The sequence below is a fragment of the Psilocybe cubensis genome, chromosome 11 (assembly GCF_017499595.1).
Source record: "Psilocybe cubensis strain MGC-MH-2018 chromosome 11, whole genome shotgun sequence".
Taxonomy (NCBI): domain Eukaryota; kingdom Fungi; phylum Basidiomycota; class Agaricomycetes; order Agaricales; family Agrocybaceae; genus Psilocybe; species Psilocybe cubensis.
The window spans coordinates 1,712,973-1,728,287 of record NC_063009.1 but is presented as its reverse complement, the minus strand read 5'-3'; the positions used below and the strand labels follow the sequence as shown (position 1 = coordinate 1,728,287).

At 45.6% G+C, this 15,315-nt stretch overlaps 4 protein-coding genes across 4 annotated transcripts; all 4 read right to left on the bottom strand.

The window, feature by feature from the left end:
* Nucleotides 1-771: 771 nt before the first annotated feature.
* JR316_0011655 (Acetyl-CoA hydrolase) lies at nt 772-1,655 on the bottom strand (the record flags this gene model as incomplete). Its single annotated transcript, XM_047897301.1, has 6 exons — nt 772-989; nt 1,058-1,082; nt 1,308-1,358; nt 1,422-1,433; nt 1,491-1,584; nt 1,624-1,655. The coding sequence occupies 6 exons, from the start codon at nt 1,653-1,655 to the stop codon at nt 772-774; spliced, it is 432 nt and encodes a 143-aa protein (XP_047743710.1).
* A 1,487-nt stretch (nt 1,656-3,142) lies between these two features.
* Nucleotides 3,143-3,899, bottom strand: JR316_0011654 (uncharacterized protein; the record flags this gene model as incomplete). Its single annotated transcript, XM_047897300.1, has 2 exons — nt 3,143-3,171; nt 3,275-3,899. The coding sequence occupies 2 exons, from the start codon at nt 3,897-3,899 to the stop codon at nt 3,143-3,145; spliced, it is 654 nt and encodes a 217-aa protein (XP_047743709.1).
* A 1,433-nt stretch (nt 3,900-5,332) lies between these two features.
* On the bottom strand, nt 5,333-5,916 carry JR316_0011653 (uncharacterized protein; the record flags this gene model as incomplete). Its single annotated transcript, XM_047897299.1, has 2 exons — nt 5,333-5,616; nt 5,676-5,916. The coding sequence occupies 2 exons, from the start codon at nt 5,914-5,916 to the stop codon at nt 5,333-5,335; spliced, it is 525 nt and encodes a 174-aa protein (XP_047743708.1).
* A 1,622-nt stretch (nt 5,917-7,538) lies between these two features.
* On the bottom strand, nt 7,539-11,566 carry JR316_0011652 (uncharacterized protein; the record flags this gene model as incomplete). The annotated part of the gene is made up of 15 exons (XM_047897298.1): nt 7,539-7,973; nt 8,027-8,437; nt 8,871-9,035; nt 9,091-9,219; nt 9,276-10,445; nt 10,500-10,553; nt 10,606-10,686; nt 10,741-10,806; nt 10,861-10,884; nt 10,950-11,024; nt 11,093-11,170; nt 11,219-11,263; nt 11,318-11,377; nt 11,435-11,503; nt 11,561-11,566. 15 exons carry the CDS (start codon nt 11,564-11,566, stop codon nt 7,539-7,541), a joined length of 2,868 nt encoding a protein of 955 aa, XP_047743707.1.
* Between the last annotated feature and the right edge of the window lie 3,749 nt (nt 11,567-15,315).

The window sequence follows — 15,315 nt, the reverse complement described above, 5'->3', positions numbered from 1 at the left end:
AAGACAACGGCGGTGACAAGGTAAACTGAACTGACTTGACATGTCTTTCAGTGCTGACGGTGGGTGCACAGCTCTAACGACAAGCTGACGCGCTGGGTGATGCACATCGGACGGTGAGTGCTGTGTACGGTGTCCACGACTCACCTCGGTAGACTCCACATTCCACTCTGACACTATTCCGGCGCCATAGACAGCGATGAGAGGGAGACGACGGCAGAAAGGGTTAGTTGAACCATTGCGACGTGTCGTTCAATACTGACGTCCCATTGCACAGCGACCATGGCAAGCTAACCCACTGCCTAGTGAAGACACGAGGGTGAGTACTATGCACAGTGAACACCACTCACCTTGACAGTCTGCCTGACGCGCTCATCACCACCACCACCATTTCTTCGCGTCGTGCACGACTCCCGCCCCCAAACCTGACCCTCTCCCGCAGAGACCGACTGGACACGCGATCCAAGTTGAACGAGCGCGTGATGGGCAGCCAGGGAGGTGCGCTGTGTAGGTGGTTTTGCCATGTGCCTCTCGCAATCCCGTGGACCTCTTCGTCGTTCTACGCGTTGGTTTTTCGTGTTTCGCCGATGTACACAAGTGTGAGAGGACGCGGGCGGCTTTCCGTGGCTTTTGAAAAGGAAATTGAGATTTGATTTGAGCATACATTACTCATGTATTTTATATTTACTCACTTGGGGACACAATTTTGGAATTGAACTCAACAGGTCAAGCTACACCTCTTCTGACACCAATCTTCTCCGCGCTCTGCAGAATCTAGGGTGTCACCCCCACTGACGCACCGGGGACGATACCTCCCTCTTCAGTAATGGCGGTCGCTTCGACGATGGCCCAGTCCAGAGGCTTGGATGGGTCCCCGTGATTGCGGCGGAGGGAGTAGTAGCCGTATGTGAGATCTTGTGGAAACACTATTGGTTCATTGGGAATGGAAGTGAGTGGGGTGTCGGAGAAAGGAGGTACAAAGAAAAGACGCACTGAACAAGTGTTTATCTGCAAACACAATCCTTCCTGCATTGATTCCCTTTGCTATGTCTTTTCCGACCTGATGGGGGTACCGCCGCGCGATCCTAAACGTGTAGTCGTGAAGTAAATGTGAGATGAAGCGTACATATCGAATCTCGCCCATCTGTCCTCCACTTAGGGCCAACACTGGATCCTACGAAAAGGTTGAACTTTTTCTTGGTGGCAGGATCGTCTTGTAGGTTGTTCGCTTCTATATGGTTTGCGATTGGCCTGGAAAATGACACGATTTCACTTGAATTGTCTCAGGTAGTGATGATGGAAACACGTACAGTTGGAACGGTCTTGGGGTATCCAACATTTGTGAAGCCAGACCATCCAATCTGTTCGCAGAATAACATTTGTCTGAGATGTAAGACAGGGCATCAGAGAGTAGCTGTACAAACATAATCATCGTTCTACGAAAACATCGTCAGAACATGAGATGACAGACATTCAAGTAACACGCAACATACATTGAAAAGAGGGGCCAACTCTTCTGCGGTCATCAGCCTCTTCAGCAAGGCAGGTCTTCGGACACGCTTGCGCAGAGCAGCAGACGCCCCTGTGCTTCAATGCAAGTCAGTAGAGATTCCCCACTACACTTACCCCGGGATGCAGATGTTTGAATCTAAGTACATGCTAGATGGAGACAAGGAGGCGAGCTACTCCCCAATATATCGACTCGATTTTGACGTGCTGGGATACATATTCTCGATGAACACAGACACGCTAGGTGAAGGGAAACAGAACTCAACGTTCCTCACTCTAAACATTCTACGCTCATGCTCACAAGTATGTCGTCAATGGAGACAACTAGCTTGCGGATCCTCGACATTGTGGGGACGAGTCATCCAGGTAGACTTGTTGACGCAGAGGGAGGCTTATTGGAGGGATTGTGTGATGCGCAGAACGGGAGATGCACCATTATGCATATCGGGCACAAGGTGGATTTACAACGAGTTGGTATCATGCGATTACTACTGGTGCCGGAAACATAGCTCATATAGTCGGGTTTGAGTCGCTGATGCGCATAGCTGGGCGAAGTTGGCGCGCCACGTGTCGTTGGTCCACGTAAGTAGTTGTTTGCATCGTCACCGTGTAATAGTCTTATCGCGAGGCTAACCGTGCAAGTTCAAGGTAAATATAAATATAGTGAAATGGAAAGGTGCTTGGATGAGACCATACCGTCTCCTAGGGTCTTTTATTTTTAGCGCACCACGTCTTTGCATAATGTTCACGTTACACATCCGTGTCTCCAGACTGCACCAAACTTGAAGGTTTTTTTATTCAGGTCCATAATGAAATCTTACTTCACAACAAATCTTGGTATGATTCTACTTTGACAACTTGTAATCTGTCTTGCTAACCGTACAGCACAACATATAGAAGGAGTGGGGATATAACGATAGAGATACAGGACAAGGTCAATTCCAAAACGCCCTCACGATTTCCACATTCAGTAATCTTTTCCCCACTAGGCGGCCTTGCACAAGTGCTCGTTCGTGTTACTCTTTTTGATTTGATCGTGAATTCTCTGGGCCGGTATGCGACTCGCTGAAATCTGACAAGTAAACTCTGTGCTTGCTTCCAGGTCGGGGCAGCGTTACATTCCTTGGGGCCTTGGATTATTCTGGTCAAGAGCATGTTCTGGGGCATGCATCGAATATGGAATGGGAGATTCCGCCAAACAGGTCCCATAATTCCATTTAATGTCTTCATCTTCTGTCCATTGCCAAGGTTATCCTGAATGTCATACACCGCATACGGAATGATTGGCAGTAGGACACGCCTGTTTTGTATGATTTTTGGCTGTACAAGTATTTCGCCACAACGATTGCTGTATCGTTTTGAGTTGCATCTCTCTCTATAAACTGGCAGAGAGGTTTTTCCGCTTGGCTTATATGTAGCATGACATTTTGGACAGACTGCGTATATTGTGGCTTCACTGTCAAGTCGAAACATCAATGTTTGGGTTCTCACATCACGGGGAAAAAGTGAGAGTAAATTGATGAAATATGGTGTCAGTCGACCATTCCCAAACGCTTTTTCGGCGGTTCCCTGTACAATGAACGCGCACATTTCGAAAAGCCAGAAGCATCCACGTCGTGGTAAGCCAAGTATTACATTACACACGACCACCATCAACGATGCGAGCTGTATGATAGGTGACGTCCCTACAAATATAGGTTCAAAATGCCGGTCTTAAAGGGCGGAACTGTAAGACTCTGCTCTACATGAATGTAGAAGGGAGACTTACCAGTATTATAGTCTGACTTTCCCTGGCGTAAACGTTCGTATTCCTGACGTTCAACCGAGGCCGCAATCCACGACCTTTCAATATCGTTCGTAAGTGACACGAGTTCATCGATGTCTGTGTGCAGTGCCTCTCGCATGGCTATAATGGATGGCTCTTTACGGAGAGCGCTGGTTTGTGCCGTATGGAGCACTCGGGATGGTTGCTCTACAGACTTCCGAATTTCCGAACACTGGTGAAGGGAATGCTCAATCTCATGAGCCGGTGGATAATTAATGGGAGCTTTGCCGATGCTTGTGATATCTTTGAGTAGGGCCTGGACATCTCTGCGCGCTAGGCTGATATTATCTATCAGACGTTTTTTATGGTCGGCTCTGTATTTGGCTTCTCGGGTAAAGGATGAAAAGAAAGCAATGGGGTCACTCGGGGATATGTTGTCTAATTCCAGAGCTATTCGGTCTTCTTGTCTCTCTATAGCTTCTCTTTGAAGCTTCAGATAGTTCAGGCCTTGCTGGTATTTCTCCTCCCTTGCCTGATGGTCCTTGTAAACACGGCATGACAGCGTGACCCCATTCGGATCGTTTCCACAACCCCGAAACGTGCAGTGACACACATATACTGGGGGCATATGGCGAATCAGATAAAAAAGACGAGTTTTCTGCCGTTGAAAGTCCACGCGGTTTGAGGTCTTTTGTGTCGCCGGAGAAAATGGTAGGCCTTAAAACCTTTGAACACTCTCAGTTTTGCTTGTATTTTACCACAATCAGGCAGCCTAAAAGGAAATCGAAACCATGGATACTACTACAAAGCTCAACACTGTCACTTTTGCTTGTATCTCACAACAATCTGGCAGCCTAAAAGGAAATCGAAACACAATGAATGTGATACTTACAGTCAAAAGATATTTATGGATGACACAATGACTGAAGTCGTAAAAGGAAATTTATAATTGAGCCGGTTGATCGGTTGCGGGTAACCCGAACACGACACTATGCAGTGATTTTGAGAATAGAGAATACAGTGTGAACAAAGTCAGAAAATATTGCAGTTCTGTGAGTGCGAGGGTCGGATCGTCACTAAAAGTGACGAAGTCGGAAGATACGTGAGCAGCAGAACAAGCATTTCAAACTCCGACACCGCCCACTGCATCAATTGGTACCAACGCGCCCCTTCAACCAGATCCGGGGTTAAGTCTATTCCTCGAATCTCGAACGCTGGTTGGCATTCGGTTCATGGCGGTCAATGTTATAAGTAGCTCTGCGGAGGGCTCATGCCATCGCTTTCCCTTTTTCTTTCGACTTGTTTCTGTTTCGCTTTTAAGTCTCGACTCCCACCGCACTACGATCGTCAGTTGTAACCCCGTACTCCACCCAACAAGTCCGGGTTCGACCTAACTGCCAGAACTCTCACATATTTTTTCAATCTACGATGTGCGTAACACCACGTCTGCGCAATGTGCAGCTCCCCCCAACCTCGACGTCACATAAAGACTTGCATTGAAGCACAGGGGTGTATGAAGGCAATGCAGACCAAAGGTGAAGACCAAAGGTGAGGCATGTTCGCTTGTACACGTTGATCGAGAATTGTAGCCCTATGGTACCCAATCACAGTACATCGGCCATGAGCTTAGACATGAACCACCTCGGAAGCGTCGATAACTGGCCCTTAACAGCCCCTGTCCCTGAAGGTCGGCAATGCTACGCCGATTGCTATTTTTTTTTCGGAAAAAAAAAATTCCCAGCACGAGACTTATATGATATATACACGACTACACGACTGACAATGGACGCGCGTCACCCCTGCATACTGGCGGTAGGAGTTAAGGTAAAACCATGAATAATTAAACTGACGTCCACACATAAGATAACGGAACGCAAAACCATCAATTTTGAGGGACCAGTCTCTGAATCCCGCAAGCCGTATAATAAAATAATACACCGAGCTATCATACAACTATGATATGTAGGAGAAATCATGACATCATGTCGTCTGTTATAATAATCCAATATATAGCATGGGTGGAATAATGTAAGTGCAGAGAGGAAACAGGGTCATGATAACTCACAGCACCCTCCCCAAGTCTCCCGCTTCCAACCTGTTGCCCTTGTTTCCGTGTCCATCAGCTTCCGACATTCCGATACCTCCCGGAGGGCCTTCCTTGGTCAGACCAACTCCGCCCTGCAGACCCCTGCTGGGGTCCATGTCCACGGTAATCTCACGTCCCCCAGGACCGGGTTTCACAGCAGCCCCAGTCGCGAACCCGAACCCACTTTCAGGAGGCAGTGTATAGCTATCGCTGGGTGGCGGTGGAACGCGACTCGAAGCCCGTCTGTAACCCTGAGTGCCTTGGAGATCAAGTTAGGCATGTTCATCATCGTTTGAGGAGCTTGGAGACCTCCCGCACCCGCGTCGCCTCCGAATCCTGCTCCAACACCGGGGGCAGCCGTATACCCAGGGACCGCCTGTCCATTGACGCCATTTGGCTGTCCGGCGTGCTCGATTTGCTTCTCTTCAATGGCACCACTCGCGAGCGGCTTGCGTGCCTGGGCCGCCTTTGTTTGTTCGACAAGGTCGTAGCGTGATGAGTAACCAGCAGGAGCCCAGGAGCTGGATGTCCAAGGCTTGAAATGTGGCTCATTGTACATCTTTTTTCTCAGAAATTTTGACTCCGATTTCATTCTCCGCTGACCGCTCCCGAAGATCTGGAGCCGAGATTAGAAAATCAGGTCACCTCAGAAGGTCTGGCTTGCGAGACTACCATTGCCAATTGATGCAGTGGACGGTGTCGGAGTTTGAAATGCTGCACTCCGTGCCACTCCGGTGAGGCAGACCGTAGCACTCAGCTGCAGCATCTCCGGTGATGCAGACCGGCGGCACTCCAGTGGTGCAAACCTGTCACCTATGTCACTTTCAATTCAAACTCAGCAAGACACACAGTCGGATTCGCAACAGCGACAACACACAGGTGCAAAAGCAACACGGACATCCAAGGCAGATGCGCGACCGCGACTTCGATTCGATGATTGTCAACGAGCCTCCGCACCAGCAGCAGCAATGCTGTCCTGTCGCGTACACTGTTCCATCAAGAACGTTTGAACACAAGCCACGGACCAATGGATGACACGAAGGACAAAGACTCAACCTCCCAACTTTCACACCACCAACCCACCCAAAGCTCATACACACATCTCTACACATCAACCCTAACGTATTCGGCGCCCCAAACCCCCCAAAAAAGCAGGAAACAATGTAAATGGCATACAAACATCCTCCACGTACGTATCCTCTTCGAAATGCTTCACTACAAATTTCATTTCCGTCTGTCTTCTGGACATTGGGCGGGGCCGAGAAACTTTGGGCTAGTGCCAAGGAAGTATGGAAACGAGAGAAAGCTGTTGGAATGAGCGACATTGCGGTATTGAGGCGGAGGCGAGGAACCGGAGGTTATGGAATCGTCAACTCAAAAACGTCTGGGGGTCGCTTGACCGATGTTGTGGCATCTATAAGGGTTAGGTATTAGTGTATAGAGTACGATATAACAGTTACTTGGGTGTACGATGCTTGTATTTTACAGAAATATTATTAGATGTATTGAGCCTCAACATTTACAAAGCTAATCCATAGCCACTACAAGCTAATAAACTCCTTTAAAACCTTTTATTTCAGGGCTGTTGAACGCGTCTGCAATGCATCTGGCCTAAGGCTCCTGCCCTGCACGACCATCACGTCAGTAGTGCAGATGCTCTCACGGTTGCATATGCATGGATCCACGCTGAATTCTCTTGCATGCGGATCTTCTTCCCATATCTTCCATTCTCGTAAACCTCTCCAACACCCTTTTCCGTGGGGTAAATCTGCATTCTCATTCCGTTCCAAATTCATACATCCCGCCAATGTACCAAGAGAATGCGCGTGCAGCAACCTTCGTATTTTATGAGCCAGATTCAGGATCATCTCCGGTGTGCATGGGTTTCTACATCGGGGAGGACATTGGTGGCGTGGATGGCATATAGCTTTGGTGGCGTTGGGTGTAGTTTGGAGAACGAGTTGTGGATTCATGGCCGACACCAAGTTTTCACGCTGTAATCGTGCAAACGTCGAAATATACAGATGTCAGAGATAAATCCGAAAACATATTACACACAGGACTCAGGATTGTGTAATGCATCATGCTCGTGAGTGTAATAGAAATTCATGAAATTTGGAAGTCGATAATACTATATTAATTATAGGAAGTGGATTCTTGATCCTCCACACCCTAAAGGAGTTAATCTTCATCTTCCTCTCCGATAAATGGGCGAGGGCTAGTGGGTCTCAGCACTCTAAATTCTGTTGCTGAGAGCTCGTCCAAGAAATCAGAGTCGTAATAATTGATGGGCTTTCCAACAGGTTCCGGTGCTGCACTGATTGGTCCATAGCTATCATGATAACGGCGAGGTCTTTGTTGTGCCCCTGGCAAGCTATTGCCATTGATATTTGTTGTTCTACGGCAATCATTTGCCATCTTTATAACGCGTCGTAACTTTTTGTTTCGCCACAATTTTCGTCTTACAAGGTAGCCTTGTCCTCTGGGGACGCTGGTATCCGTCTCGTCAGAGCTGTAGCCATACTCTCCGAGGCATTCGATGGTTTCAAGTACTGGTGCGTATGCTGGATCTATTTCGGCACGTGCTTTTACATCGGCTACACGGCGGTTGTAACCCTACATTGTGTAAGTTTGCTTCGAAAAGAGGTTCATAACAAGGATTGATTTACATTATATCGCCAAGTATTTTGACGGACGGCTTTATTTTTTCTTGCTGTGCATTCTTGACGCTGTGCTTCGGATTCCCCTGCTTTCGACAATGCTAGAGAGAGATGGGCTTTCAAAGAACCAATTCGTTGAATAAAGTGAGTCGAAACTTCCTCCCTGTGATCTTCAAACTCAGGATTTTCAGCGACAAATTTTTCAGTGAAGTCTTCAGCCAACAGTGCATTGTAAGAGCATTTCGGCTTTTTCCAATATGGTCTAAGGAAGTCGATGGAAATATCCTCAAAATCCATTGTGCCTTCTTCAAAAGCTTCGTATTCTTCCTCGGTAATAAAGTGGCCATTTTCATAGGCAGTTGTGATGCTGGAATCCTGCTTAATTTCCAAAAGTTTATTCATGTAGCAACGGACTTCTCTCTGTATAACGTTTAGTTTGATGCTCAAAAAAAATTTTGGAATTAGCACACCGTTAAATCATTTCGATGGACTGTCCGCGGACGGGGGGTTGGAGACTCGGCTCTAAAGGGACTATTACGAGGTCTTGTTGACTTTGATCTCGTGTCTCCACGAATTTGGATTACAAGTTCAGAAAGCATGGCTTTGATGTCGGAATTTGTAGTTATGGCGTCCTCTTGCAAAAACGGGGACGCTAGAGATTGACTCGTGTCCCTAACCATATGAGAGTCTGACCTTAATGATGTATGCGAGTTTGAAAAAGAGTGTCCTGCGCCTTACTAAACCGGCGCTTTGCGATGATGATAAGGACGTGGGTGGCTGAAAGCCTGGGCTAGCCTATGAAAAATATCTCTGAGACTCTCTGAGAAGACAAAAGACGAGACGCAAAGCATACAAGCATATGGTCTAGGACAGGTGTCCTTTCTCGTTCTTTACCCTTTCCCTTGTCAACACGATTGGGGTGACCGTGTTCAGATGTAATAGTGGTATTATTCTCTACTTCATAGATATCCTCGCTCTTTTGAGCATTTGTAAGTCTTTCCACTTCGCGATTGAGTGTCTAATTAAAAGATGATCAGAATGCGACACACTAGCATTGCCGGGAAATAACGAACCACTACCATTGATTCTTCTTCTGCGATATCCTTGGCTTGCTGTTCAACTATCTTGGAAAGCTGCTCACATTGACTACGAAATTGTTCCAGTTCATTTTGCACAGTATTTTGTGCAGTTACCAACTCCTCCTAAAATATTTTATTATCCATGAATACAGCAATTCATCATCATCATTGCAACATACCATCTTCCTTGCTTGATTATCCAGTTCCGTCTCCAAGCCGAGCTTGGATTGTTCTAATGAGATGACTAATTCACTTTTCTCCTGCAAGAGGATGTTGACATCCGCAAGCTGGTTTTTCATAGCTCTTTCTTCTTCCCGAAGGCAATCCACCTCGATTTGATGCTCTCGTGACTGGGCGTTGAGTTTTGAAGAGTGATCAGTGAGGAGTTTAAGGCGCTCTTGTTCATTAGATCTTTTAGTGGCTCGAAGTTCTTCCTCTAGTCTTCGTTTGTCGGACTGCTCGTTACGACCCGATTGTCTTAGTTGGGCTTGCAGGTCACGAATAACTTCATCAAGTTGCGAGATCTCCAAGCGATGGGCCTCTGCGCGCTCCCTCTGATCTGCTAGTTTACCATTGTAATTCTTCTGGATGTCATCCATTTGTTGTAGGATACGCTCGCATTCACCCTCAAGAAGTCGCCGGCTTTCAAGGGAAGCGTCCAGCTCATGTTTCTGTTGACTAATGGCTAGCTTTGCTTCCCGAAGTTCGACTTCCTTGGATGCAAGAGCATCTTGGGACTGTTTTGCCATAGCCGCCGCTTTCTCGACTTCGGCCTTACATTTCTCGGCTACTTCTCTCCTATGGCGGTCTTCCAATGTAGCTTCATATATCTGAGCAGTTTCTTCAACAAGCAAGCAGCTATCCGCGAGTTCTTCGTCTGCGCGCTTGATAATTTCGGCTATCTGCTCCTCATTTCTGGCAGAAATAGTGTTGCAGTGATTCTTTTCCTCAATCAAGAGGGTCCGGTAGTATTCAGCCAACTGGTTGGCAGAATATAGAGCATTCATCTTTTCCATGTCGGACTTTTCGAAGTCTGCCTGCAATTTTATCAAGCGTTCCTCAGAATCAATAAGCCCACCCTTTGCCTCAGTGAGTTCATTTGCCATGTTCCGTAGTTCAATCTGAGTTTGATGCAATTTCTTCTCCATTTCTTGTGTCGCAATGTTCGCATCCTGTAGTTGTTTCTCAAATAGCTGGTATTGCGCCTTTTCAGAATCAAGTGCTTCCTGTGGCTTCTCTAACTCGGTATGTTCCGTTGTAGAACCATGGACTCGAAGCATTTCCACAAAGGTTTCTTGTATAGAATCTCGTTCCTGCTGGAGACTGACGTTTCCATTCATTTCATTGGCCTATTTCGTTGGATTAGTTCAATATATTGATGGCTATTGCTCTCAGAGGCTTACAAGATCCTCTGAACGTAAAGTACTTGTATTGGTTTTCTGGGTGTCCTGGGTATCCTGTTGACATAGGTGATTAGCAATTTGATACTTCTAATGAGATATAACATACCTGTTCATGGCTCTCATACAACCTGATGATAGAATATGCATTCTCAAGCTCTTTTGCCAGACTGTGATTTATATTACGTGCCTGAAGTTACTATTCAATCACTGCATATTTCCTGAATTATACCATTCAACTCACGGTATCTTGGATATCATCAAATGACGTTGGCGCAATAATTCTAACTTTATTCCTATCGTCATATTCCTATGGGAAACAAACTGAGCGTTGTCCTTATTAGAAGAGCCATGCACCACTGACTAAACATTCCGCTCCTCTGGAATCCTTAATGCGATATTTTAAGGTCAGAAATGTTTGAGTTGTGGAGGAGCCTATGAAACTAAACCTACCCGACCTTGCATATCATTTGTGTTTTTAGTATCATCACGCGACCTTTTAAATGAAGGCGGCCCTTCAAGTGAAATCTAAGTGCGTGGAAGTACCAATGAATATGATCTATGCAAGTTACTCAAAAATAACAGGGCATACATACCCCGATATCAATGTTGGTGTTAACATCAGCCGGTTTATGGGAATCCTGAGCTGACTCCGTATTCCAATTGATCTTTTCCTTGGGTATATGTTGATACACCGCACAATCAAAGGATTTTTTACTTACCATCAAGTCAGAGTCTTCCTGCCGTTTACGCTTGGATCCCGCACGCTATTTGATAGAATTCATTGAAGAAAGTCAAAACCCAGTTACTTCGTAACTCACCTGTAAGTTCGTGGCACGATATTCTGAGTCAGCGTGTTCTTGGCCCTTCTCTCGGGAGTTCTTGATGAAAATGTTATCATTTTTGTACCACTGCCATGGAGAATTAACATCACATACCGAAATTATTCCTAGAGTAGTTTCGATCGGCTCGCCCTCTCCATCAGATCCAAAGTTGAAACTACCAGGCTGTCGCACGATGCATTGTGAGACGTGTGAATGCTCCGTTTATGAGGCTAAACTCACGATCATGCGTGCTGCGGTAACAACATCTGATTCTTGGTATCCACCCTATGTTGTATAAGCATGTCTCTCAGCGTATACTTAGCTGATATAACACATACGAGAGCCTTTTCACATATCTCCCTCAGGCAGTCTTGATCTGTCTCCGTGTTTTCGGAGTCTAGGCTTCCTGCTGCAGAAACCTAAATTGTTCCGGAGCCGCAGTGTGAAAATTTCTGGCAGCTCATACTTATAGGATATAGCGTACTGTATTCCGAAGGCTTCCAATTATCAACGGACGCCCAGAGGTCCCACTATCTATCGGCTCTTCGGGTCGCTCCACCCCCGTGTCGCCCAATATTCGGAGCTTTGAACGAGAGCGCTGATAAACATTAGTCGATTAAGCAGTATTGGCTGTAAAATTCTCAACTTACAGTTAAGGGGGAAGATCGTCTTGTCCGTGAGCCTCGACGTGTCTTGGGTTCCGCCTGGTTCCACAACTTTTAAACCGTTTAATATTTCTTAGAGTATTGATATTATCTTACAAGGATGTTTGCCTCCAGGTGGGGTATTTCCTCAGGGCTATGATTGTCAGAACCAACGGCATCAGATGCCCCAATGTCAGTTCCGGAATCCGAAGGCGCTGAAGATAGGCTTAAAAAAAGTCCTCTGAGCATTTAGAACGCTACGTTTGTTGAAGGTACTTGGTTGGGTGTAATTGGGGAGGAGGCTTTAAACTCGCAAAACCTTTATACAAGATTCGTAAGCTTGATTTGCACGTTGTACAACCAAATGCCATTTTAATCCTACACTCCGAAAGTAGGTGTCCGAATTGGGTGATGAGTTTATGGGAGAGAACAACGTCGCAGCTATGATGAGTCGTAACTATGACGAGTTCCTGGTTATTTGCTGGTTTTGGACTAATTTAGATTGTGTACGTGACCCAATGATTCCAACTGCAGTTGCGCATTTGCAAGAGGTAGTAACCGGGTGGAATGAACATAGGATATACCTTCCGCACCTGGACCATTATGGTTAGCGGTATACTATAAGGGCACTGCGCAGCAATTCGTGCGTTGGAACTAAGTATGGAGATAATCGACACTCGCATCGGGACCTTTATGCATGTCCCAAACCACAAGTCTAATTTTGGCACTCTGCTTATTCTACACCCCAGTCGAGAAGTGGATCACCTAGCAAATTAAATTTGTGAATTTCTTTAAATAGAACTGATAGTTTCTGGGTACTCTCATGACTCGTTTGTATCGTCTCTCTATTCACTTCAAAATGACGTCCTCTCTGGCTCTCCCTCCTTCCAGAGCATGCACTGAAAGTGAATTATTGCGTGCTCATCTAGCAGATATGATGCACATATACCAAGCCGCAGAAAAGGTTTGGATATTTAAGGGTAGTTTTGAGGCTGGTGATTGATCAAGCCTTGTAGGATAACAGAGAACTTCTTGCCATACTTGGTCAGCTTCAACAAGAAGCACAAGCTACAAGAAAAGCGCTTTCACAAGCCGAAAGTGTCATCGAGTTTCAGAATAAAGTATGTATATTTGATGAAAATTTGACAAAGAAAGAGTTAATAAAGGATGTTGTGATCATGCTGGACTTACTATAGACCAAATTTGCGCTTACAACGCAGATTAGGGTATATAAACTCAGAAACAGGCTCCTTTCCGATGCATACCGCAAAGTCACACATAAAGAAAACCACAAGAGGAACTAGAAGATTATGCCGCGGTAGTGTCGTATTTGTGTACATGGTCGCTGGTTGAATGATATCTATTGAGACTTCGCAAACATCCTGACATACAAGCATCTTTGCTATTTCGACACCTTTTGTTCACAGTTTAGTTTGAGACTTACGCGCGCGATAACAACGAGTTGAATTAACGTGCCCGTTGTTTGGCCGGCTGCTACGACACCGCGCGTATACGATGATCATTGATCATTCTGATCACCGATCAAAGCTATTCTCTAACGCACAGAACGCAGGGCTGATTAAAAACGAGAGAGAATGAGGCGTGTGACCTCCAGCAGGGATGTGTCGTTCCTCCCGTCACCTTGACAATCACCTTGACAAGTAACCGCTCTCTGTGGCTCTCCGGACGTCCATATGTTGCGTCGTGTTGCGTCGGATAAAGGTCACATAGACCACGCCTCTGCCAGACATCAAGGGCATACTGCGTCGTGTCGCACGTCATCCGTTCAGATCGTCATTAAACGGAAAATCTTCGCCATTGATGCATCCAATCATTCATCTACACAGTCCCATTCAACAAATTTATTCGCCATCGGTGCATCTAAACATCTCCACGGACCCTGATTTCCTATGGTTATCGATCCAAGTAGATCCATGTTCCAATAAACAAATTTGACATCCCCTCAGAGAACAAGCCACTCAAAATCCGGCTATGGTTTTATGGTTTTTTACCTATAAAGCTGAGGTGTTGAACAAACGCCAATTCTTCTCGACGCCCAGTTTGTACCATTTTAGAAACCTCCGGAAGATTTCCATGAATCACAATCACAATCAAAGCCATATTCAAGTCAGTTCTATGAAGATAATCATTATACTCACCTTTACTGATCAATCACCAGAGAATACCGCAGGAAATACAGGCTTCCATGACGCTTATTGAACATGTTTGTCGAAATAATTACTTTTTTTTCTTTTCACGCAAGCGGACAGCACATAGGAAATCAGCCAGTTGAAATTAACCTACAATAAGGATTTACAAAACGTTGAACATTCCCGACTCCATGTGATTCAGGCAAGAATATATATATCCTATATCTAAGGCCTATACTTACGGATCCTCACGGGAAACCTTGACCTTTGTTGTATAGAGAGTTGAGGCCATATCTAATGTTCAAGCCGTACGTTTTTCTTTCAATGTTCAACATGGAATGTGATTTTAAGATGCTGAGCCATGGAACAGGGCTTACGAGACCTCGGCGAGTCAATAAAATTACTCGAAACCACTTTTAGTGAACAGACACTGACGCAGGTATATGTCGCATCATGTCTATGTGCAACCATATCAATAATTATATTACTATTTGAAACAGGCTACCATTGGTGATCGACCACCGTCTCCAGGTATCAACAAAGAGACTCTGATTCAAGTATGGAGAAGCTATGCTATTATACTGTGTCCAAATTTTGATTCTTGCTAGCTGAGAGATTATGTTCGTTCACATAGTCAATGCCAACTATGCCAGAGGCTCATCAACAATCCCATCCTGTATGCTACCTTCTCTTGATCTTTAATCCATCCTCATTTCTATTCCTCAATTAATATACAGTCTGGCGCGCTGCGGGCATCAATTTTGCCATGATTGTATCATGGCATTTAAAAAACAATTTAGGCCATATTCCAGGTTACACGTCTGCCCCAGGTGTGGACGCGAAGGCAGCCATTCTAATAAAACAAACTCAATCAGTGCATTAGTGGAGGTCGTGATTTCCCTCAATAACTTAGTGGATTAAAGTTGTATCCTTAAATATAACTTTGAGTACCATATAATTAGACTTCGGTGATTGTCTATTTTTGAGATTTGCGTCGCTACTCAGATCTGGAAATTTGTCTTGGAGTAAGGACCATTCGAATTTAAAGGAGTTAGATAATGTGTTATGTTTGCTATCCTACAATGCCGTGTGGAACGACGCCGTCAGAGCCGCATACCCTGCCCCTTCCCACCCTCTGTTGTGGAGTTCGGTTCGCCGGCATGCCTTAGCCAGAGTTTGATTGCCGCTCCTTAAGGCCTTA